Source organism: Bombina bombina, chromosome 7, assembly GCF_027579735.1.
Source record: "Bombina bombina isolate aBomBom1 chromosome 7, aBomBom1.pri, whole genome shotgun sequence".
Taxonomy (NCBI): Eukaryota; Metazoa; Chordata; class Amphibia; order Anura; family Bombinatoridae; genus Bombina; species Bombina bombina.
In genome coordinates, this window is record NC_069505.1 from 214,867,696 (window position 1) to 214,894,266 (window position 26,571).

Below are 26,571 nucleotides of genomic sequence, written 5' to 3' on the forward strand. Positions count from 1 at the left end.
ACTAGAGCTGTGGCTTCCACATGGGCTTTCAAGAGTGAGGCTTCTGTTGAACAGATCTGTAAGGCAGCGACTTGGTCTTCACTGCATACATTTGCCAAATTTTACAAATTCGATACTTTTGCTTCTTCGGAGGCTATTTTTGGGAGAAAGATTTTACAAGCAGTGGTGCCTTCCGTTTAGGTTACCTGACTTGTTCCCTCCCTTCATCCGTGTCCTAAAGCTTTGGTATTGGTTCCCACAAGTAAGGATGAAGCCGTGGACCGGATACACCAATGTAGGAGAAAACAAAATTTATGTTTACCTGATAAATTTCTTTCTCCTACGGTGTATCCGGTCCACGGCCCGCCCTAGCATTTTGGTCAGGTTTAAATTTATTTTTTGTAAACTACAGTCAACACTGCACCCTATGGTTCTCCTTTTTCTCCTAACCGTCGGTCGAATGACTGGGGGGGGCGGAGCCTGAGGGGAGCTATATGGACAGCTCTTGCTGTGTGCTCTCTTTGCCACTTCCTGTAGGGATAGAGAATATCCCACAAGTAAGGATGAATCCGTGGACCGGATACACCGTAGGAGAAAGAAATTTATCAGGTAAACATAAATTCTGGTTTTTTTTTTGCTTGTTTTTTAAAGGTGATTGAACTTCGGCGCCCAATGGACTCACGCTTGGAGCATGTAGACTTTGAATGCCTGTTCACATGCCTGGGTGTGAGGCAAATCATACGGATCTTTGCCTCACTGTTGTTGGAGCGACGAGTTATCTTTGTAGCTGAAAAGTTAAGGTTGGTGCCTTTAAATTAATAATCATTTATCCAACTATTTATACATTTAGGTGGTGAAACTATGGGTTTGGTTGCTAAAATGAGGGTGCTTAGAATGTTGCGTGCTTCGCATGATAATGCTACCCTTAATATGGCAGAAATAACACACTGACACTTGTAAAGGCAACACATGGTTTTATTTAATTTTTTAGGTTTCAAATGTTTTATTAGGGATTCTTAAATGTATACAATGGATTTCAAAAACATTTAGCCATTGTCTAATACATTGAAATTGTAAATGTTCTGCAGAGCTTAACAGATATACAATAATAAAATAAAGGCATCCGTACATGTATAGAAGTTTGTTACAGTGGGAAAATTGTCACAAGTAATAATATGCCAGGTGTTTGACAAGATACCGTCTTTTGTTTGCTCCTTATATCTATATATGGTCTTATGATCCTGTTGTAACAGTGATTTTAATTAAAGGTCTAAGTCATCTATAAGCTAGCTGTCGTCTTGTTTCTTTTTGTTTAAGTAATCATCCCATATGAGGATAATTGCATAATGGTCTAAGTGTTTCATTTGTGTAAAGTAATATTTCTCAAGCTGGAGTGTGTGGGTTACCCTCTCTTTCCAGCATGCTATAGAGGGTGAGGTGTGGTTTTTTTTCCCCAGTTTATGAGTATTAATCTTTTTCCTGTGTTAACAATATTTGTTAGTAGGGTAAGCCATAGTTTACATTTAATTATTGAGAATTTATTGAATAAAATTATCCAGATATCTAGGGAGGGAGATGAAGATCATACTGGCACTTTAATTAAGAGCCAGTATGCCTGTGCAATAGGACATGGTCACCATATATGAGTGGGTGCCTAATTCTAGAATCATTTCCAGCATTCCATAGAGGTGCTAGGGGTGTGAAATACCACCTGCTTAGAAATGTAATATTCATCTCTAGTGTAGATATTGAGCAGCGATTTTCAACTAGTGTGCCGTGAGAGATCCTCAGGTGTGCCGCGGCAGACTAGTGTGCCGTGAGAGATCCTCAGGTGTGCCGCGGCAGACCAGTGTGCCGTGAGAGATCCTCAGGTGTGCCGCGGCAGACCAGTGTGCCGTGAGAGATCCTCAGGTGTGCCGCGGCAGACTAGTGTGCCGTGAGAGATCCTCAGGTGTGCCGCGGCAGACTGACAGTCTCATCAGCATTTTAGTTTTAAATTATTTTTTTAAAAATTGTTATTGGGCTTGTTGCACAGTCTCCTCCTCCTCCTCTCTCCCCACGGTTGTTGAGCTGTGACAGTAGGACCAGCCCCCAACAACAGCCTGATTCATTTTGTTGAAGAATTCATGCAGCCAGTGCAACATTTGCAGTCTCCCCCTACTTCTCTCTGCCCGCGCGTGGCACTTCACAGCCTTACAGGCAGAAACCCCTTTGCACTTGTTGCTGTTTTATTGTTGATGCAGGTTGTTGTTCTCAGTGATATTTTGAATGTTATTATTGTCCCTCTAGCTTTGGCAATACATTTATAGTGACTGTTATGCTAATAAAGCTTAATTTAATTGAATTGATTAAAATTTACTAAATTGTTTATATATATATATATATACTGTATTGAGTATTAGGCTACAATGTGTGACTTTGTAAAATTTTGGATGGCGGTGTGCCGCAGGATTTTTTAATGTAAAAAAATGTGCCAGGGGCAAAAGAAAGGTTGAAGATCACTGATATAGAGGATGTGGATTTACTCATAAGTGAACAAATCTTTAATCACTCCTGAGGAAGGGGGTGATCAGTTTGCTCTGCCCACTTTTAGGCAACATATGGTTTTACCTTGTTACTAGTTGATAAGCCTGCCCAGAGCGCAGTCTATGTTTTGAAAATACAACCCCCCAAGCTACAAAAAATAAAAATTAAAAATACTGAAAAAAATACCCCTATAAAAATACCCCCCCCCCAATAAAAACACCCCCTAATCTAATACTAAACTATCAATAGCCCTTAAAGGGCTTTTTTTAGGGCATTGCCCTAAGTTAAACAGCTCTTTTACATTAAAAATAAACAAAGTCCCCCCTAACAGTAAACCTACCAAACCTCCCAAAATAAATAAACTAACACTAATAAACCTAAATTACCCATTGCCCCTAAAGGGGCATTTGTATGGGCATTGCCCTTAAAAGGGCATTCAGCTCTTTTTCACTGCCCTTAAAAGAGCATTCAGCTCTTTTGAAATTTGCCCAAAAAACTCTAATCTAAAAAAAACAAACCCCCCCCCCCCAAAAAAAAAAAAAAAAAAACTATCACTAAAGCCCCAAATAGGTACTCACGGTTTCAGAAGTCCGGCGGAGAAGGTCTTCTTCCAGGCGGGTTCATCATCTTCATTCACAGCGAAGGCGGTGCGGAGCGGAGGTCAGGAGCGGTCTTCCCAGATGTGGCGATCCTCACCGGTGGTCATCTGTGGTGGCGTCGGCGGTCCCCAGCGACATGGAGGCTCTTCTTCATCCGATGTCCATGGTATACTGAATATTGAATGCAAGGTACTGCAATCAATTTGGGGTACCTTGCATTCTTATTGACTGAATTTTTCAAAACAGCCAATATGATTAGAGCTACTAAAAATCCTATTGGCTGTTCAAATCTGCCAATAAGATTTCAGTAGCTCTCATTCTGTTGGCTGCTGAATTTTTCAAAACAGCCAATAGGATAAGAGCTACTGAAATCCTATTGGCCGTTCAAATCAGCCAATAAGATTTCAGTAGCTCTCATTCTATTGGCTGATTTTGAAAATTTCAGCCAATAGGAATTCAAGGTTCCCCAATAAATATGGAGTACCTTAAATTCAATCTTCAGTGTGCAGCAGACGATCGCATGAAGAGGAACCTCCACGCCTTCGCCGAGGACCGCCGCCGCCGAGGAGCGCCACTGCCACAGAGGATTGCCACTTCTGGGAAGACCGCTCCGGACCTCCACGCCGCCTTCGTTGTTGCTGAAGATGATGGACCCGCCTGGAAGAAGACCTTCTCCTCCAGACTTCTGAAATCGTGAGTAACTATTTGGGGCTTTAGTGTTAGTTTTTTTTTTTTTGGAGGGTTTTGTTTTTTTAGATTAGGCTTTTTTTTGGGCAAATTTCAAAAGAGCTGAATGTCCTTTTAAGGGCAATGCCATACAAATGCCCCTTTAGAGGTAATGGGTAGTTTAGGATTTTTTTTAGTTTTTTTTATTGTGGGGGGGTTTTAATGTTAGGAGGGGACTTGGTTTATTTGTAATGTAAAAGAGATGTTTAACTTTGGGCAATGCCCTACAAAAAGCCCTTTAAAGGGCTATTGGTAGTTTAGCATTAGATTAGGGGGTGTTTTTTATTTTGGGGGGCTTTTTATTTTCATAGGGATTAGGTTTAATTTTTTTATTTTGGATAGTGTTGTTTATAATTTTTTGTAATGTTAGCGTTTTTTATTTTCTGTAATTAGATTAATGTAATGTAATTTTTTTGTATTTTTTATTGTAATGTAGTTATTTTTATTGTAATTAAGGGGTTAATTTAGGGGGTGTTAGGTTAGGGGGCTTAATCATTAAATTAAGTTTTTGCGTTGTGAGGGTTGGCGTTGTAGGAGTTAATAGGTAAATTAGGTTTAATGCGTTGGGGGGTTGGCGGTTTAGGGGTTAATAGATGTATTAGGTAGTTTACGATGTTGGGGTTTGCGAATTTAGGGGTTAATAATTTTATTAGGTATTTGTGTCTTTTTTCGTAATACTTCGTACAGGCGGTTAGTTTATTTTTTTTATAAATACTTATTGCGTGCAGTTCATTTTTTTTTAATACTTATTGGGGGCGTTTTTTTTTTTTTTTTTAATGCTCCGTTAGACTTCGCTGCATCCTGGTGAATTCCGAAAATGGCAGGGTGGTGTGGATTCTTTCACCACCCTGCCATTTTCGGAATCCAACTGGATGCAGCTTTCTACATCCAGGTGAATTCTTTTGGCATGCAACCAACATTCCTTTGAGGATGCGTGCGCAACTGCCGACGGCGACGGACGCATTACAAAAGCATTTATAGCATAAATAAAATAGCACAGTACAATATAAGACAGATGACTACAAGAACCTATGTACTTTTAATTTTATATATTACCATATCTGGTCATAGTGGGCATCTGGGTTCTACAGGGAACTCCACTGCTGACAAGCTAAAGAGAAAAAAAAATAAAGAGCAGCCGTCTATCTAATGCTTCAGTTTACAGATTAAAACACATTATTTGGAATTAAAACAAGATACGGTCACAAGTATATATTGCAAGTGACCCAGCTATAAACATTAGGTGTAACAGCTCTCATCTGTGCATGAGACAGACAATAGTATGGAAATAAAACATACAATCACAAATATAGTGCAAGTGACCTGATGATAAACATAAGGCATAACAGCTCTCATTTGCACATGAGACCGACTATAGTATGGAAATAAAACAAGATACAGTAACAAGTATAGCGCGAGTGACCCAGTGATAAACATAAGGTGTAACAGCTCTCATCTGCACATGAGACAGACTATAGTATGGAAATAAAACAACATACAGTCACAAGTATAGCGTGAGTGACCCAGTGATAAACATAAGGTGTAACAGCTCTCATCTGTGCATGAGACAGACTATAGTATGGAAATAAAACAACATACAGTAACAAGTATAGTGCAAGTGACCTGATGATAAACATAAGGTGTAACAGCTCTCATCTGTGCATGAGACAGACTATAGTATGGAAATAAAACAACATACAGTCACAAGTATAGCGTGAGTGACCCAGTGATAAACATAAGGTGTAACAGCTCTCATCTGTGCATGAGACAGACTATAGTATGGAAATAAAACAACATACAGTCACAAGTATAGCGCAAGTGACCTGATGATAAACATAAGGTGCAACAGCTCTCATCTGTGTATGAGACAGACTATAGTATGGAAATAAAACAACATACAGTCACAAGTATAGCACAAGTAACCTGATGATAAACATAAGGTGTAACCGCTCTCATCTGTGCATGAGACAGACTATAGTATGAAAATAAAACATACAGTCACAAGTATAGCACAAGTGACCTGATGATAAATATAAGGTGTAACAGCTCTGATCTATGCATGAGACAGACTATAGTATGGAAATAAAACAAGATACAGTCACAAGTATAGTGCAAGTGACCTGATGATAAATATAAGGTGTAACAGCTCTCATCTGTGCATGAGACATACAATAGTATAGAAATAAAACAAGATACAGTCACAAGTATAGCACAAGTGACTCAGTGATAAACATAAGGTGTAACAGCTCTCATCTCTGCATGAGACAGACTATAGTATGGAAATAAAACAATATACATACAGTCACAAGTATAGCGCAAGTAACCTGATGATAAACATAAGGTGTAACAGCTCTCTTCTGTGCATGAGACAGACTATAGTATGGAAATAAAACAACATACAGTCACAAGTATAGCGCGAGTGACCCAGTGATAAACATATGGTGTAACAGCTCTCATCTGTGCATGAGACAGACTATAGTATGGAAATAAAACAACATACAGTCACAAGTATAGCGCGAGTGACCCAGTGATAAACATATGGTGTAACAGCTCTCATCTGTGCATGAGACAGACTATAGTATGGAAATAAAACAACATACAGTCACAAGTATAGCACAAGTAACCTGATGATAAACATAAGGTGTAACAGCTCTCATCTGTGCATGAGACAGACTATAGTATGGAAATAAAACAACATACAGTCACAAGTATAGCACAAGTGACCTGATGATAAACATAAGGTGTAACAGCTCTGATCTATGCATGAGACAGACTATAGTATGGAAATAAAACAAGATACAGCCACAAGTATAGCGCAAGTGACCCAGTGATAAACATAAGGTGTAACAGCTCTCATCTGTGCCTGAGACAGACTAAAGTATGGAAGTATACATTTTGCAGCTGAATACAACTATATTACCAGCTGGTCCTAGAACAAATGTATCTTTATGTACTAAATTATCAGTTTCAATCAAAAAATTGTGCAATTGTTAGAATGTTTTTATATTAGGGTTTTGCGCTTATTTTTTTTTATTGAGAGTTATAAAGTTGTTAAGGTATTTGATTACTCAAGAGTAAATAAACATGTTACTATTTTCTATTTACTCCCTTGGTAATTGTCTTGCCAAATACTATAAAACAGTTTGTCCTTTTAAACACTTTCTTATGGGATGTGTAATAATGCTTGATGGGCCCAGAATGTAGGATTATTTTCATAGGCCTAGATTTGGAGTTTGGCGGTAGATGGGCTGTTAACGCTACGCTGGCTTTTTTCTGGCCGCACCATAAAATTAACTCTGGTATCGAGAGTCCAAAAAAATGCTGCGTAGGCTCCAAAAAAGGAGCGTAGAGCATTTTTACCGCAAATGCAACTCTCGATACCAGAGTTGCTTACGGACGCGGCCAGCCTCAAAAACGTGCTCGTGCACGATTCTCCCATAGGAAACAATGGGGCTGTTTGAGCTGAAAAAAAACCTAACACCTGCAAAAAAGCAGCGTTCAGCTCCTAACGCAGCCCCATTGTTTCCTATGGGGAAACACTTCCTACGTCTGCACCTAACACTCTAACATGTACCCCGAGTCTAAACACCCCTACCCTTACACTTATTAACCCCTAATCTGCCGCCCCCGCTATCGCTGACCCCTGCATATTATTATTAACCCCTAATCTGCCGCTCCGTACACCGCCGCAACCTACGTTATCCCTATGAACCCCTAATCTGCTGCCCCTAACACCGCCGACCCCTATATTATATTTATTAACCCCTAATCTGCCGCCCCCAATGTCGCCTCCACCTACCTACACTTATTAACCCCTAATCTGCCGACCGGACCTCACCGCTACTATAATAAAGTTATTAACCCCTAATCTGCCGCCCCCCGCTATCGCTGACCCCTGCATATTATTATTAACCCCTAATCTGCCGCTCCGTACACCGCCGCAACCTACGTTATCCCTATGTACCCCTAATCTGCTGCCCCTAACACCGCCGACCCCTATATTATATTTATTAACCCCTAACCTGCCCCCCACAACGTCGCCACCAGCTACTTACAATAATTAACCCCTAATCTGCCGACCGCAAAGCGCCGCCACCTACGTTATCCTTATGTACCCCTAATCTGCTGCCCCTAACACCGCCGACCCCTATATTATATTTATTAACCCCTAATCTGCCCCCCTCAACGTCGCCGACACCTGCCTACACTTATTAACCCCTAATCTGCCGAGCGGACCTGAGCGCTACTATAATAAAGTTATTAACCCCTAATCCGCCTCACTAACCCTATCATAAATAGTATTAACCCCTAATCTGCCCTCCCTAACATCGCCGACACCTAACTTCAATTATTAACCCCTAATCTGACGACCGGAGCTCATCGCTACTATAATAAATGTATTAACCCCTAAAGCTAAGTCTAACCCTAACACTAACATCCCCCTAACTTAAATATAATTTACATCTAACGAAATTAATTATCTCTTATTAAATAAATTATTCCTATTTAAAGCTAAATACTTACCTGTAAAATAAACCCTAATATAGCTACAATATAAATTATAATTACATTGTAGCTATTTTAGGATTAATATTTATTTTACAGGCAACTTTGTAATTATTTTAACCAGGTACAATAGCTATTAAATAGTTAAGAACTATTTAATAGTTACCTAGTTAAAATAATAACAAAATTACCTGTAAAATAAGTCCTAACCTAAGTTATAATTAAACCTAACACTACCCTATCAATAAATTAATTAAATAAAATACCTACAATTACCTACAATAAAACCTAACACTACACTATCAATAAATAAATTAAATACAATTTCTACAAATAACTACAATTACATAAACTAACTAAAGTACAAAAAATAAAAAAGAACTAAGTTACAAAAAATAAAAAAATATTTACAAACATAAGAAAAATATTACAACAATTTTAAACTAATTACACCTACTCTAAGCCCCCTAATAAAATAACAAAGACCCCCAAAATAAAAAAATTCCCTACCCTATTCTAAATTAATAAATTTAAAAGCTCTTTTACCTTACCAGCCCTGAACAGGGCCCTTTGCGGGGCATGCCCCAAGAAAATCAGCTCTTTTGCCTGTAAAAAAAAACATACAATACCCCCCCAACATTACAACCGACCACCCACATACCCCTAATCTAACCCAAACCCCCCTTAAATAAACCTAACACTAAGCCCCTGAAGATCTTCCTACCTTGTCTTCACCTCAACAGGTATCACCGATCCGTCCTGGCATCCGGTGCTGAAGAGGTCCAGAAGAGGCTCCAAAGTCTTCCTCCTATCCGGCAAGAAGAGGACATCCGGACCGGCAAACATCTTCATCCAAGCTGCATCTTCGATCTTCTTCCATCCGGTGCGGAGCGGGTCCATGTTGAAGCATCCGACGCGGATCCATCCTCTTCTTCCGGCGTCTCCCGACGAATGACGGTTCCTTTAAGAGACGTCATCCAAGATGGCGTCCCTCGAATTCCGATTGGCTGATAGGATTCTATCAGCCAATCGGAATTAAGGTAGGAATATTCTGATTGGCTGATGGAATCAGCCAATCAGAATCAAGTTCAATCCGATTGGCTGATCCAATCAGCCAATCAGATTGAGCTCGCATTCTATTGGCTGTTCCGATCAGCCAATAGAATGCGAGCGCAATCTGATTGGCTGATTGGATCAGCCAATCGAATTGAACTTGATTCTGATTGGCTGATTCCATCAGCCAATCAGAATATTCCTACCTTAATTCCGATTGGCTGATAGAATCCTATCAGCCAATCAGAATTCGAGGGACGCCATCTTGGATGACGTCCCTTAAAGGAACCGTCATTCGTCGGGAGACGCCGGAAGAAGAGGATGGATCCGCGTCGGATGCTTCAACATGGACCCGCTCCGCACCGGATGGAAGAAGATCGAAGATGCAGCTTGGATGAAGATGTTTGCCGGTCCGGATGTCCTCTTCTTGCCGGATAGGAGGAAGACTTTGGAGCCTCTTCTGGACCTCTTCAGCACCGGATGCCAGGACGGATCGGTGATACCTGTTGAGGTGAAGACAAGGTAGGAAGATCTTCAGGGGCTTAGTGTTAGGTTTATTTAAGGGGGGTTTGGGTTAGATTAGGGGTATGTGGGTGGTGGGTTGTAATGTTGGGGGGGGGGTATTGTATGTTTTTTTTTACAGGCAAAAGAGCTGATTTTCTTGGGGCATGCCCCGCAAAGGGCCCTGTTCAGGGCTGGTAAGGTAAAAGAGCTTTTAAATTTATTAATTTAGAATAGGGTAGGGAATTTTTTTATTTTGGGGGTCTTTGTTATTTTATTAGGGGGCTTAGAGTAGGTGTAAGAGTAGGTGTAATGGTACTCAAAGGCTTATTTGAGTACCATAAAAAAGAAATCGGCCGCACAAGAGACACTATTGGCAAACCGAATCAAAATTGCCTATGAAAGGTATAATAATCTGCGTAATGATCAAAATTGGAAAAAATATATTGAAGCTAGGCAGGAAAGGGATATTGTAATAAAGCAAAAAATTCAAGAGGTAGAAACAAGAAATAATCTTCTTTTTAAAGGCTTTCATGGCTGTTCCGCTAAATTCCTAGCCAAATTAACCAGAAATAGGAAAAAGAAAAATTATATTTTGGCTATAAAGTCAGGGATCCAAAGATACTCGGACCCGAATAAAATTGTTAATTTTTTCCATACTTACTATCAACAATTATATACAGGAATAGAACCAGACACAATCCAAGAAGATAGGTTTTGGTCCAGGATTAACCTTCCGAAAATGTTAGACACAGACATAGCAATATTAAATGCCCCTATAACCCAAGAGGAAATTAGAAAAGCTATAACCAAGACTAAATTAAACAAGGCAGCGGGTCCCGATGGTATTCCAGCTGAATTCTTCAAAATTTTGTCGGAGGAAATAGTAGAGTCCCTGGAAAAACTTTTTAATAATTATTTCACTAATGATCAACCAATTTCAAAAAATTTTACTGCTGCAAATATTTCCCTAATCCTTAAAAAAGATAAAGACCCGGAAGACCCTGCGTCTTACAGACCTATATCTGTCCTTAATACAGATTACAAAATATTAACTTCAATCATAGCTTCCAGGCTCTCGATTTCTTTCGATAAAATAATACATCCCGACCAAACAGGCTTTATGAGTTCTAGGAATTCCTCAAAAAGTATCCGCAAAGTTCTAACATGTATAGATTATATGTATAATACTGATCCAACACAACTCACACAAGCGAAACAAGATAAAGCCCTAATTAGCCTCGACGCCGAAAAAGCGTTTGATGCAATCGCTTGGAATCACCTATTTAGAGCGCTCGAACAATTTGGCTTTAGAAATCAATTTATTCGATTCATACACAATATCTATAGAAACCCAATCTCATATCTTTTAGTTAACTCTAATGTCTCTCCTGCGTTGACATTAGGTAGAGGTACTAGGCAAGGCTGCCCACTCTCGCCATTTCTTTTTAATATAGCTCTCGAACCATTAGCAATTTGGCTTAGAGACATTATTAGCGGTATTAGAATTGGCCCACAAGTTTTAAAACTTCTAATCTACGCAGATGATTTACTGATATTTATAGGAGATCCTGTTCAAGAAATTCCTGCTCTCGTAAATAGCCTAAGTACTTTTAGCTCATTTTCAGGTTATAAAATCAACTAAAAAAAAAGTGAACTAATGTGGATTAAAAAGGATAGCCGTGCTAAGTTTAACTTCCCGTTCCAAATATCGGAAACACTTAAATATTTAGGCATTTATATTCATCCCAATTGCTGGTATAAGTTAAATTTTCCTCCTTTGATAAAGAAAATTCAAACTGATCTAGAAAATTGGACCTCTCTACCTATATCGATATCAGCGCGTGTTAGCCTTATTAAGACAATCATATTTCCTCGGTTATTATACCCACTTCAGAACCTACCTTTACTGATCCCTGCGACAGACCAACATAAATTATATTCTCTCTTCTCCAGATTTATCTGGAAAAATAAGAAACCACGTATTGCACTAAAAAAACTAATGAACTCACTTGATTCCGCGGGACTAGCGTTGCCAAATATACAATATTATAATATCGCCTGCTTAGCCAAAATCGCCATAGACTGGTTAGCGGACACCAATATCTTTTCATGTTCGATAATGGAAAATTATATGATAACTCCCTTTTCTGTTAAAGCCAGTTTGCATTGTCCAGCAAAGGAGTTACCCTATAATATCAAGGGATTGATAACTATAAATAACATTATTAGAGCCTGGCAGAAATTTTGCTCAATTACTGGTGTTGATTACTCTTTTTCCGAATTACTCCCAATAATTGGAATGGTTGATTTTTCCCCTGGTTATTCTCAGGTAACCTTTAAGAAATGGGCGGATAAAGGACTCATTAATTTATATCAAATTTTCCATGAGGATGGCTATATATGCTCATTTGAGTCTCTTGTTACGCAATTTGACCTCTCCAGACAGGATATGTTTGCTTATTTTCAGATAAGACACTATCTCAATAAACATAATTGGGAGCTGGATCTATGCCTAGCATGGTCTGATATCAAAAAATGTATTCTGAAATACAAAACGGGATCAACTTCAATTTCTCTCATGTATGACATTATGCTCAATAAGCAGAATCTACTCAGTCTTAATGATATCTCTGCTTCATGGTCACAAGATTGTCCAAACTTGGAAGACGGAGAATTAAAGGATAGTTGTACTTTAGTAAACAAATGTCGAATTCCATCCAGCTGGAAAGAGTCTCACTTTAAAATTATAAATAGGTCATATATAACACCTGTTAGGCTGGCAAAAATGTATAGCTCACAATCTGCTAAATGCCCCCGATGTACATATTTCAAGGCAGACCTTTTACACATGTTTTACTATTGCCCAAAATTAAAACAATTGTGGAACAAACTTTCCTTCTGGTTAAAAATACACTATGCCACTGTAGTCTCATTTAACTCAGAAAATATCATCTTTCTAAATATCCATGTCAATGATTCTCCTCTGAGATCAAAAACCCTAGCATCCATTATTATGTCTATTAGACATCTCATCACAAAAAATTGGAAATCAAAGTATGTACCCTCCTTTGCTATGGTTACGCAAGAGATACAGAATCAAATAATTTTTGAATCTTTTCACCTTAAATCCTCTAATGAAAAAAAAATAAAGTTCATTTTGGACTGGTTACCCATAATTAAGTCCTATACCTTATCCATCCAAAAACGTATCTTATCCCCATTTTTAAGCTCAGATAGTTTCGCAGATTTTGTATTGCATGGTGAATTTCCGGCTTCATGGATTTCCAGTTACAGGGAATAGGAGTGCTATGAACCAAGATAACAATCATTCACAATGATGGCTTCGGCGCTGGCTGAGGGGGGAGGGGGGGGGGGGGGGAGGGGGGGGGCGGGGGAGAGAGGAGGAACTTAATTTACCTTTTCTTTTTTTTTTTTTTATTTTGTCTGATAGGGAAACTGAACTAAGTAAGAGGTAAAAAACTATTTTTCTTTTCTTCAGATCCATCAAGTTAAAATGATGAGCTCTAGACTGTTAAGTTATTTACTTTTTGGGTCCTTATGGCTTAAGTGTATTAAGCTAAGATGATATTTATGTATTATAAACCTCAATTGTGCCCTAATGGTTATTATTGCTTGAGTTAGTCTACACTATTTGAGTTATGATACTATGTCCAGTCATCTTTTATCCTTGCAATATTAAGTGTAGTTTTTTTTATTTAAAGACGACTGAAAGACATAGGTTACTAAGTTCAGCTCATTAATATAATAATATAAACGGTCAATGTCTGTCAATATTATGTGTATGACATTAACTCTTTTTTTTTCCTCTTTTGTATTTAATGTACATATATTTGTATCTTTATCAAACCTGTCATTTTGCCCTGTGTGGCATATTTTTATTTGAGATTTGTTTTTGTCTTTTCTGTTTTTTTATTTTCAATAAAAGAAAAATTACTTTAAAAAAAAAAAAAAGGAAAGAAAAAAAAAAAAAAAAAAAAAAAAGAGTAGGTGTAATTAGTTTAAAATTGTTGTAATACTTTTCTTATGTTTGTAAATATTTTTTTATTTTTTTGTAACTTAGTTCTTTTTTATTTTTTGTACTTTAGTTAGTTTATGTAATTGTAGTTATTTGTAGAAATTGTATTTAATTTATTTATTGATAGTGTAGTGTTAGGTTTTATTGTAGGTAATTGTAGGTATTTTATTTAATTAATTTATTGATAGGGTAGTGTTAGGTTTAATTATAACTTAGGTTAGGACTTATTTTACAGGTAATTTTGTTATTATTTTAACTAGGTAACTATTAAATAGTTCTTAACTATTTAATAGCTATTGTAGCTGGTTAAAATAATTACAAAGTTGCCTGTAAAATAAATATTAATCCTAAAATAGCTACAATGTAATTATAATTTATATTGTAGCTATATTAGGATTTATTTTACAGGTAAGTATTTAGCTTTAAATAGGAATAATTTATTTAATAAGAGATAATTAATTTCGTTAGATGTAAATTATATTTAAGTTAGGGGGATGTTAGTGTTAGGGTTAGACTTAGCTTTAGGGGTTAATACATTTATTATAGTAGCGATGAGCTCCGGTCGTCAGATTAGGGGTTAATAATTGAAGTTAGGTGTCGGCGATGTTAGGGAGGGCAGATTAGGGGTTAATACTATTTATTATAGGGTTAGTGATGCAGATTAGGGGTTTATAACTTTATTATAGTAGCGCTCAGGTCCGCTAGGCAGATTAGGGGTTAATAAGTGTAGGCAGGTGTCGGCGACGTTGAGGGGGGCAGATTAGGGGTTAATAAATATAATATAGGGGTCGGCGGTGTTAGGGGCAGCAGATTAGGGGTACATAAGGATAACGTAGGTGGCGGCGCTTTGCGGTCGGCAGATTAGGGGTTAATTATTGTAGGTAGCTGGCGGCGACGTTGTGGGGGCAGATTAGGGGTTAATAAATATAATACAGGGGTCGGCGGGGTTAGGGGCAGCAGATTAGGGGTACATAAGGATAACGTAGGTGGCGGTCGGCAGATTAGGGGTTAAAAAAATTTAATCGAGTTGCGGCGATGTGGGGGGACATCAGTTTAGGGGTACATAGGTAGTTTATGGGTGTTAGTGTACTTTAGGGTACAGTAGTTAAGAGCTTTATGAACCGGCGTTAGCCCAGAAAGCTCTTAACTCCTGCTTTTTTCCTGCGGCTGGAGTTTTGTCGTTAGAGTTCTAACGCTCACTTCAGAAACGACTCTAAATACCGGAGTTAGAAAGATCCCATTGAAAAGATAGGATACGCAAATGGCGTAGGGGGATCTGCGGTATGGAAAAGTCGCGGCTGAAAAGTGAGCGTTAGACCCTATTTTGAGTGACTCCAAATACCGGCGGTAGCCTAAAACCAGCGTTAGGAGCCTCTAACGCTGGTTTTCAAGGCTAACGCCGAACTCTAAATCTAGGCCATAGTCTGTGGGATTAGAGAGAACCAAGATATATTGCACGAATATATAGCCCTGCTTTAAACCAAGGGAAAGGGAAGGAATAGTCAGTTCTTCCATTTGTTACTGTAGTAGGTTCATTAATTACCTGATGCCCTATGTTTTGTCATTAAACACAATAAATAAGACCCCAACGATTCTGGTATCAGTCAAAATTAAGGGCTAGATTATAAATTGCTTGCAATATTATCAATGTAAATATTTGCATAGGAAATTAGCACATCTAAGCAAGAATACCCACTTGCTTTATCCCCAGAAATAACTCATATACAATGTTACCAATGCACAAGAGAATTCTGGGTAAGTTATGCAAATTAGATATGCAAATTCTCATATTTTTGCTTCAAAAATACTGTTTTAACAGTATTTTTGAAACAGTATTTTTGAAGCAAAAAAATTAGAATTTGCCTATCTAATTTGCATAGCTAACCCAGAATTCTCTTGTGCATTGGTAACATTGTATATGAGTTATTTCTGGGGATAAAGCAAGCGGGGATTCTTGCCTAGATGTGCTGATTTCCTATGCAAATATTTACATTGATTTAGTTTTGAGACATGGAGGATTTTAATTTCAGTTTTTTATCTCCCCCCATAATTTTAATGAATTTTTGTATATGTGTATATACAGTGTGTGTGTGTTATATACACATATTATACTCTTAGCCTGCAGTAATTCTATATTATTTACTTAGCCTGCAGTAATACTATATTTTACACTTAGCCTGCAGTAATACTATATTTTACACTTAGCCTGCAGTAACACAATATTTTAAACTTAGCCTGCAGTAACACTATATTTTACACTTAGCCTGCAGTAACACTATATTTTACACTTAGCCTGCAGTAACACTATATTATACACTTAGCCTGCAGTAATACTATATTATACACTTAGCCTGCAGTAATACTATATTATACACTTAGCCTGCAGTAATACTATATTATACACTTAGCCTGCAGTAACACTATATTTTACACTTAGCCTGCAGTAACACTATATTTACACTTAGCCTACAGTAATACTATATTTTAAACTTAGCCTGCAGTAACACTATATTTTGAACTTAGCCTGCAGTAATACTATATTATACACTTAGCCTGCAGTAATACTATATTATACACTTAGCCTGCAGTAACACTATATTATACACTTAGCCTGCAGTAATACTATATTATACACTTAGCCTGCAGTAATACTATATTATACACTTAGCCTGCAGTAACACTATATTATACACTTAGCCTGCAGTAACACTATATTATACACTTAGCCTGCAGTAACACTATATTATACACTTAGCCTGCAGTAATACTATATTATACACTTAGCCTGCAGTAACACTATATTATACACTTAGCCAGCAGTAATACTATATTATACACTTAGCCCACAGTAATACTATAGTATACACTTAGCCTACAGTAATACTATATTATACCCTTAGGCTTAGCCTGCAGTAATACTATATTATACACTTAGCCTACAGTAATACTATATTTTATACTTAGCCTGCAGTAATACTATATTATACACTTAGCCTGCAGTAATACTATAGTATACACTTAGCCTGCAGTAATACTGTAGTATACACGTAGCCTGCAGTAATACTATATTATACACTTAGCCTGCAGTAATACTATATTATACACTTAGCCTGCAGTAATACTATATTATACACTTAGCCTGCAGTAACACTATATTATTCACTTAGCCTGCAGTTATACTATATTATTCACTTAGCCTGCAGTAATACTATATTATTCACTTACGGCTAGATTTGGAGTTTTGTCGGTAACGACCCGAAAAACTAACGCCGGCTTTTTTCTGGCCGCACCATAAAAATAACTCTGGTATTGAGAGGCCACAGAATGGCTGCGTTAGGCTCCAAAAAAGGAGCGTAGAGCATTTTTAACGCAGCTTCAACTCTCAATACCAGAGTTGCTTACGCAAGCGGCCAGCCTCAAAAACGTGCTCGTGCACGATTCCCCCATAGGAAACAATGGAGCTGTTTGAGCTGAAAAAACCCCAAACACCTGCAAAAAAGCCGCGTTCAGCTCCTAACGCAGCCCCATTGTTTGCTATGCGGTAACCCTTCCTACGTCTGCACTTAACACTCTAACATGTACCCCGAGTCTAAACACCCCTAACCTTACACTTATTAACCCCTAATCTGCCGCCCCCGCTATCGCTGACCCCTGCATATTATTATTAACCCCTAATCTGCCGCTCCGTAAACCGCCGCTACTTACATTATCCCTATGTACCCCTAATCTGCTTCCCTAACATCGCCGACCCCTATATTATATTTATTAACCCCTAATCTGCCCCCCACAACGTCGCCTCCACCTGCCTACACTTATTAACCCCTAATCTGCCGAGCGGACCTGAGCGCTACTATAATAAAGTTATTAACCCCTAATCCGCCTCACTAACCCTATAATAAATAGTATTAACCCCTAATCTGCCCTCCCTAACATCGCCGACACCTAACTTCCATTATTAACCCCTAATCTGCCGACTGGAGCTCACCGCTATTCTAATAAATGTATTAACCCCTAAAGCTAAGTCTAACCCTAACACTAACACCCCCCTAAATTAAATATAATTTACATCTAACGAAATTAATTAACTCTTATTAAATAAATTATTCCTATTTAAAGATAAATACTTACCTGTAAAATAAATCCTAATATAGCTACAATATAAATTATAATTATATTATAGCTATTTTAGGATTTATATTTATTTTACAGGTAACTTTGTATTTATTTTAACCAGGTACAATAGCTATTAAATAGTTAAGAACTATTTAATAGCTAAAATAGTTAAAATAATTACAAATTTACCTGTAAAATAAATCCTAACCTAAGTTACAATTAAACCTAACACTACACTATCAATGAATTAATTAAATAAACTACCTACAATTACCTACAATTAACCTAACACTACACTATCAATAAATTAATTAAATACAATTCCTACAAATAAATACAATTAAATAAACTAGCTAAAGTACAAAAAATAAAAAAGAACTAAGTTACAAAAAATAAAAAAATATTTACAAACATAAGAAAAATATTACAACAATTTTAAACTAATTACACCTACTCTAAGCCCCCTAATAAAATAACAAAGCACCCCAAAATAAAAAAATGCCCTACCCTATTCTAAATTACAAAAGTTCAAAGCTCTTTTACCTTACCAGCCCTGAACAGGGCCCTTTGCGGGGCATGCCCCAAAGAATTCAGCTCTTTTGCCTGTAAAAAAAACATACAATACCCCCCCCCAACATTACAACCCACCACCCACATACCCCTAATCTAACCCAAACCCCCCTTAAATAAACCTAACACTAAGCCCCTGAAGATCTTCCTACCTTATCTTCACCCTGCCAGGTTCACCGATCCGTCCTGAAGAGCTCCTCCGATGTCCTGATCCAAGTCCAAGCGGGGGGCTGAAGAGGTCCATGATCCGGCTGAAGTCTTCATCCAAGCGGGAGCTGAAGAGGTCCATGATCCAGATGAAGTCTTCTATCAACGGCATCTTCAATCTTCTTTCTTCCGGATCCATCTTGCAGACCTCCGACGCGGAACATCCTCTTCTCCCGACGCCTACTAGCCGAATGACGGTTCCTTTAAGGGACGTCATCCAAGATGGCGTCCCTCGAATTCCAATTGGCTGATAGGATTCTATCAGCCAATCGGAATTAAGGTAGGACTATTCTGATTGGCTGATGGAATCAGCCAATCAGAATCAAGTTCAATCCGATTGGCTGATCCAATCAGCCAATCAGATTGAGCTCGCATTCTATTGGCTGTTCCGATCAGCCAATAGAATGCAAGCTCAATCTGATTGGCTGATTCCATCAGCCAATCAGAATTTTCCTACCTTAATTCCGATTGGCTGATAGAATCCTATCAGCCAATCGGAATTCGAGGGACGCCATCTTGGATGACGTCCCTTAAAGGAACCGTCATTCGGCTAGTAGGCGTCGGGAGAAGAGGATGTTCCGCGTCGGAGGTCTGCAAGATGGATCCGGAAGAAAGAAGATTGAAGATGCCGTTGATAGAAGACTTCATCCGGATCATGGACCTCTTCAGCTCCCGCTTGGATGAAGACTTCAGCCGGATCATGGACCTCTTCAGCCCCCCGCTTGGACTTGGATCAGGACATCGGAGGAGCTCTTCAGGACGGATCGGTGAACCTGGCAGGGTGAAGATAAGGTAGGAAGATCTTCAGGGGCTTAGTGTTAGGTTTATTTAAGGGGGGTTTGGGTTAGATTAGGGGTATGTGGGTGGTGGGTTGTAATGTTGGGGGGGGGGTATTGTATGTTTTTTTTACAGGCAAAAGAGCTGAATTCTTTGGGGCATGCCCCGCAAAGGGCCCTGTTCAGGGCTGGTAAGGTAAAAGAGCTTTGAACTTTTGTAATTTAGAATAGGGTAGGGCATTTTTTTATTTTGGGGGGCTTTGTTATTTTATGAGGGGGCTTAGAGTAGGTGTAATTAGTTTAAAATTGTTGTAATATTTTTCTTATGTTTGTAAATATTTTTTTATTTTTTGTACTTTAGCTAGTTTATTTAATTGTATTTATTTGTAAGAATTGTATTTAATTAATTTATTGATAGTGTAGTGTTAGGTTAATTGTAGGTAATTGTAGGTAGTTTATTTAATTAATTTATTGATAGTGTAGTGTTAGGTTTAATTGTAACTTAGGTTAGGATTTATTTTACAGGTAAATTTGTAATTATTTTAACTATTTTAGCTATTAAATAGTTCTTAACTATTTAATAGCTATTGTACCTGGTTAAAATAAATACAAAGTTACCTGTAAAATAAATATAAATCCTAAAATAGCTATAATATAATTATAATTTATATTGTAGCTATATTAGGATTTATTTTACAGGTAAGTATTTATCTTTAAATAGGAATCATTTATTTAATAAGAGTTAATTAATTTCGTTAGATGTAAATTATATTTAACTTAGAGGGGTGTTAGTGTTAGGGTTAGACTTAGCTTTAGGGGTTAATACATTTATTAGAATAGCGGTGAGCTCCGGTCGGCAGATTAGGGGTTAATAAGTGTAGGCAGGTGGAGGCGACGTTATGGGGGGCAGATTAGGGGTTAATAAATATAATACAGGGGTCGGCGGTGTTAGGGGCAGCAGATTAGGGGTACATAAGGATAACGTAGGTGGCGGCGCTTTGCGGTCGGCAGATTAGGGGTTAATTATTGTAGGTAGCTGGCTGCGACGTTGTGGGGGGCAGATTAGGGGTTAATAAATATAATATAGGGGTCGGCGGTGTTAGGGGCAGCAGATTAGGGGTACATAAGGATAACGTAGGTGGCGGCGCTTTGCGGTCGGCAGATTAGGGGTTAATAAGTGTAGGTAGGTGGAGGCGACGTTGTGGGGGGCAGATTAGGGGTTAATAAATACAATACAGGGGTCGGCGGTGTTAGGGGCAGCAGATTAGGGGTACATAAGGATATCGTAGGTGGTGGTCGGCAGATTAGGGGTTAAAAAAAATTATTCGAGTGTCGGCGATGTGGGGGGACCTCGGTTTAGGGGTACATAGGTAGTTTATGGGTGTTAGTGTACTTTAGAGTACAGTAGTTAAGAGCTTTATAAACCGGCGTTAGCCCAGAAAGCTCTTAACTACTGAATTTTTTCCTGCGGCTGGAGTTTTGTCGTTAGATGTCTAACGCTCACTTCAGAAACGACTCTAAATACCAGAGTTAGAAAGATCCCATTGAAAAGATAGGATACGCAATTTTCGTAAGGGGATCTGCGGTATGGAAAAGTCGCGGATGAAAAGTGAGCGTTAGACCCTATTTTGAGTGACTCCAAATACCGGCGGTAGCCTAAAACCAGCGTTAGGAGCCTCTAACGCTGGTTTTCACGGCTAACGCCAAACTCCAAATCTAGGTCTTAGCCTGCAGTAACACTATATTATACACTTAGCATGCAGTAATACTATATTATACACTTAGCCTGCAGTAACACTATATTATACACTTAGCCTGCAGTAATACTATATTATACACTTAGCCCACAGTAATACTATAGTATACACTTAGCCTACAGTAATACTATATTATACCCTTAGGCTTAGCCTGCAGTAATACTATAGTATACACTTAGCCTGCAGTAATACTATAGTATACACTTAGCTTGCAGTAATACTATATTATTCATTTAGCCTGCAGTAATACTATGGTATACACTTAGCCTGCAGTAATACTATATTATTCAATTAGCCTGCAGTAATACTATAGTATACACTTAGCCTGCAGTAATACTATAGTATACACTTAGCCTGCAGTAATACTATATTATACACTTAGCCTGCAGTAATACTATATTATACACTTAGCCTGCAGTAATACTATATTATACACTTAGCCTACAGTAATACTATATTATACACTTAGCCTGCAGTAATACTATATTATACACGTAGCCTGCAGTAGTACTATAGTATACACTTAGCCTGCAGTAATACTACATTATACCCTTAGCCTGCAGTAATACTACATTATACACTTAGCCTGCAGTAATACTATAGTATACACTTAGCCTGCAGTAATACTATAGTATACACTTAGCCTGCAGTAATACTATAGTATACACTTAGCCTGCAGTAATACTATAATATACACTTATCCTGCAGTAATACTATAGTATACACTTATCCTGCAGTAATACTATAGTATACACTTATCCTGCAGTAATACTATAGTATACACTTAGCCTACAGTAATACTATAGTATACACTTAGCCTACAGTAATACTATATTATACCCTTAGGCTTAGCCTGCAGTAATACTATAGTATACACTTAGCCTGCAGTAATACTATATTATTCACTTAGCCTGCAGTAATACTATATTATTCACTTAGCCTGCAGTAATACTATGGTATACACTTAGCCTGCAGTAATACTATATTATTCAATTAGCCTGCAGTAATACTATAGTATACACTTAGCCTGCAGTAATACTACAGGGAGTGCAGAATTATTAGGCAAGTTGTATTTTTTTTTTTTTTTTATAAATTTTTATTGAGGTATTTCAGGTTAGGCTTACAAACAGTATAAACATACAAGGGAACTAGTTATACATTAGATTGTCATGCAATGTCTTCGAAAGAGAAAATAAATAAAAATAAATGTACAGTCCAGCTCAGTTCAATAATATACAATAAGCCTTATACACAACTTACCAACGAAATAGTAAACAGTTATAGGAGGCAAGGCTTATACATGGTGCCTATACATAAGGGAACCTTCCATAACCAACTTGAAAGGTCACTCATGGACCTAAAATAAGGGAACATGTCTGAAATTAAAGAAAGGCATAATGGACTGACGAGACCACTTTTGGATCTCACTTCGATAACCTCAGTTTTTGTATTTTATTTTTCTGTAATGATAATGCGCCATACACCCTTTTTTAATAAACGTTATATTTTACAAATTTACATTCCCCAAAAAAGAAACATATACTGGCCTCTCACAGACCATAACCTATGACAATAACCAATAGGGGGACTTGGAAAAGGGGTATTAAATGATAATTAGGTGAACTATAGCTTATTTAGTTATGCTTATAAAGATAGAGTAGATACGCTCCTTTGATAGAAACGGTAACAACCATGTTCATTATACAACTGCAAAGGAACTACTTCTAAGAATATAAAAAACAATATATTTGAACAGGAGATATAACTGGAACTCTGCCTGCCAAATGACTAGAGTAGGAAATTTTAGCGTTGTAACATAGTATAAGGAGGAGCTGCACCAAGACCTTAGAACTGTGGCTGTGTGGGACAAACTCTCGTAAATATATATATATATCAGGGTAGTAGAACAACATGTTGAAGAGATATAAATGAAACTTTACCTACCAGATAACTAAAGTAGGAAATTTTAGCAGTGTAACACAATATAAGGGGGAGCTGCGCAATGACCCCAGAACTATGGCTGGGTGGGACATAAGGTACATTACATATGGAAATCATGGTTCACTTCTAAAATATAAAACTGTCAAAACAGGGGGAAATTTCCATAGGCCAACTAAGCCTATGCGGCATAAATATGAGGAAGGGAGGTCTAACCGTTACAACTAAAGAAGGGTGCAGGCACCAGAGGTATAAATTACAAACTCTAAAGTGTTGGGGACATTTATAATACAAGTATAAATATAATGGGAGAATCGTCATGCCCTCCTGGCCACAGACAGCAAGACCACCTCCCATCACTGCGTATCAAACCACTGAGAGTATAAGTAGAGATTTTAACTAAGGAGGTGCCCCCAGAAGCTACTCTTATGTGCATGAATAATATAGCGATCTAGACATAGGACATCAGTAGTCTAAGTAGTGGTGAGCACTGAGCAGTAAGCAGGCTGTAGGGGATCACTAAATATAAACAAGATAACGTTGCTTAGGCACTGTAGGGCTGAAAGAATAATTCCAAAATCCTAGAGAGGGCATACATAGAGTATTAATAAACATGTTATTGAACCATAGCAGCCAGAGTAGCATTCGTAAAGTAAAAGTAATATAATAGACATATTGACATTTGTATACCTAAAATTGTGCTACAATAGTTGGGAAACCATTCACTAGGTAAAGATTATTCAATTAAGGTGCGATTCCCCTCTCCCCCCCCCCCCTAACAGCCACTAACATTACTGACGGGTAATTGAAGCACCAAAAAAAACGTTCTCATCATGAAAAGCATGCTATTGAAAGAAAAAGGAGCCCAAATAAATATCTGGCAATTAGATAATGTCTTGTATATTGCTGTTGGTACTACCCTTAGTTGCCACTGTGTATGCAAGGGTCCTCTGCGAGTCATCACAGCTTCTTGCAGTGTTCATTGCTTAAGGCCCAAAGTGAACCCCAAGGGAACTAAACACAAGTACCTTAGGCTTGACGATATTCTACAGTACTCACAGTCATGCTCGCCCCTATGTAAAGAAACAGAATGTCGGTGTCCCAACTTAGCTGCAGTAAGCGTATGCGGGTACTAGAGTTGAATCGCCTCCACCCATGTTGCAGCAGTCACAAGGATCAGTCCGATGCGGTCCACCAGGGTCCCAGCCCGAGTTCAGCAGGGCCATACAGGAACAGGTATTTGATGAGTTAAGTATTTGCGGGATTTGCGCCACTCTCAATTGCAAGGATTTGTTGGTCTGGAAGTGATCTCCCGCTAGGGACCCCCTGAGGATATGCTTTGTAGGTAACTGCTGCGGGCCAAAAGCTTTCCAGACTGCGCTAGCCTCTATGTCTGCCGACGGGTAACCGGTTTGCGTCTGTGAGAGTGTAGCGCTCTGTCCAACCCCACCATGAAAAACCGCATATGAGTCCCATTTCAGAGTATTCCAAGGCTGTAATAGATCTGAGTTAAGCCCCATGATATTAGTCTCCCCGACTGGGGGTAGAGCTGCGGAGTTCTCTTTGTCATTCCCGGAGTGTACTATTGTTTCTGCAGCCCCTGTATTCATATCCTCCTTATAGGTGCCGGAGGTGAGCGGTGAGCGCCGGGGCCCCAAAACGCCACCCTCCCCTCTTTCCACCAAGGCAGGCTCAGGTTGGGGTAATTGTAGGACTGGGCTACTACTACAGCCGTTTAGTGAGTTTTTCAGGGTGTCTGCTAAAGCAGCGTGGTGTCCATCAAGCAAGTCACGCATCTCCTCCATAAAGTTAAAAGGTATCTCCATGCTGGGTATGTGATGGTGATCCCTTGGCAGGCAGAAGATGCACAATATTTTACATTCAGCACTATATGCCGCTTAACGGCAAGGCCCAAATGTGCCTCGCCGGGGGGTGATGCAAAGGCCTCAACCTTAGGTGTTGCTCCGGGCACTCAAAACTGCATAAATCTCATCAAGTTTAGGCTCATCCAAAGCAGACTTTTAAACGAGACATAGATCTGTTTGTGTAGCTGGTATTGGAGCTGTTTGGAGAATTATTTTAGGTAAAAAAGGATAGGATACAGGAGCAGTATGGAATTGTGCAACCTATCATGGCTGCCACCCGGAAGTTCCCCCGGCAAGTTGTATTTTTGAGGATTAATTTTATTATTGAACAACAACCATGTTCTCAATGAACCCAAAAACTCATTAATATCAAAGCTGAATAGTTTTGGAAGTAGTTTTTAGTTTGTTTTTAGTTATAGCTATTTTAGGGGGATATCTGTGTGTGCAGGTGACTATTACTGTGCATAATTATTAGGCAACTTAACAAAAAACAAATATATACCCATTTCAATTATTTATTTTTACCAGTGAAACCAATATAACATCTCAACATTCACAAATATACATTTCTGACATTCAAAAACAAAACAAAAACAAATCAGTGACCAATATAGCCACCTTTCTTTGCAAGGACACTCAAAAGCCTGCCATCCATGGATTCTGTCAGTGTTTTGATCTGTTCACCATCAACATTGCGTGCAGCAGCAGCAACCACAGCCTCCCAGACACTGTTCAGAGAGGTGTACTGTTTTCCCTCCTTGTAAATCTCACATTTGATGATGGACCACAGGTTCTCAATGGGTTTCAGATCAGGTGAACAAGGAGGCCATGTCATTAGATTTTCTTCTTTTATACCCTTTCTTGCCAGCCACGCTGTGGAGTACTTGGACGCGTGTGATGGAGCATTGTCCTGCATGAAAATCATGTTTTTTCTTGAAGGATGCAGACTTCTTCCTGTACCACTGCTTGAAGAAGGTGTCTTCCAGAAACTGGCAGTAGGACTGGGAGTTGAGCTTGACTCCATCCTCAACCCGAAAAGGCCCCACAAGCTCATCTTTGATGATACCAGCCCAAACCAGTACTCCACCTCCACCTTGCTGGAGTCTGAGTCGGACTGGAGCTCTCTGCCCTTTACCAATCCAGCCACCACGGGCCCATCCATCTGGCCCATCAAGACTCACTCTCATTTCATCAGTCCATAAAACCTTAGAAAAATCAGTCTTGAGATATTTCTTGGCCCAGTCTTGACGTTTCAGCTTGTGTGTCTTGTTCAGTGGTGGTCGTCTTTCAGCCTTTCTTACCTTGGCCATGTCTCTGAGTATTGCACACCTTGTGCTTTTGGGCACTCCAGTGATGTTGCAGCTCTGGAATATGGCCAAACTGGTGGCAAGTGGCATCTTGGCAGCTGCACGCTTG

At 38.7% G+C, this 26,571-nt stretch overlaps 1 protein-coding gene across 3 annotated transcripts in view; it reads left to right on the forward strand.

The window, feature by feature from the left end:
• The window catches only part of DENND2B (DENN domain containing 2B), an 804,449-nt gene that overhangs the window by 714,136 nt on the left and 63,742 nt on the right, over positions 1-26,571 (forward strand). For all 3 annotated transcript variants that reach the window (XM_053720608.1, XM_053720607.1, XM_053720609.1), the window contains one exon: positions 631-779. In XM_053720608.1, coding sequence (XP_053576583.1) covers positions 631-779 — 149 coding nt within the window. The remainder of the gene's footprint in view (positions 1-630; positions 780-26,571) is intronic.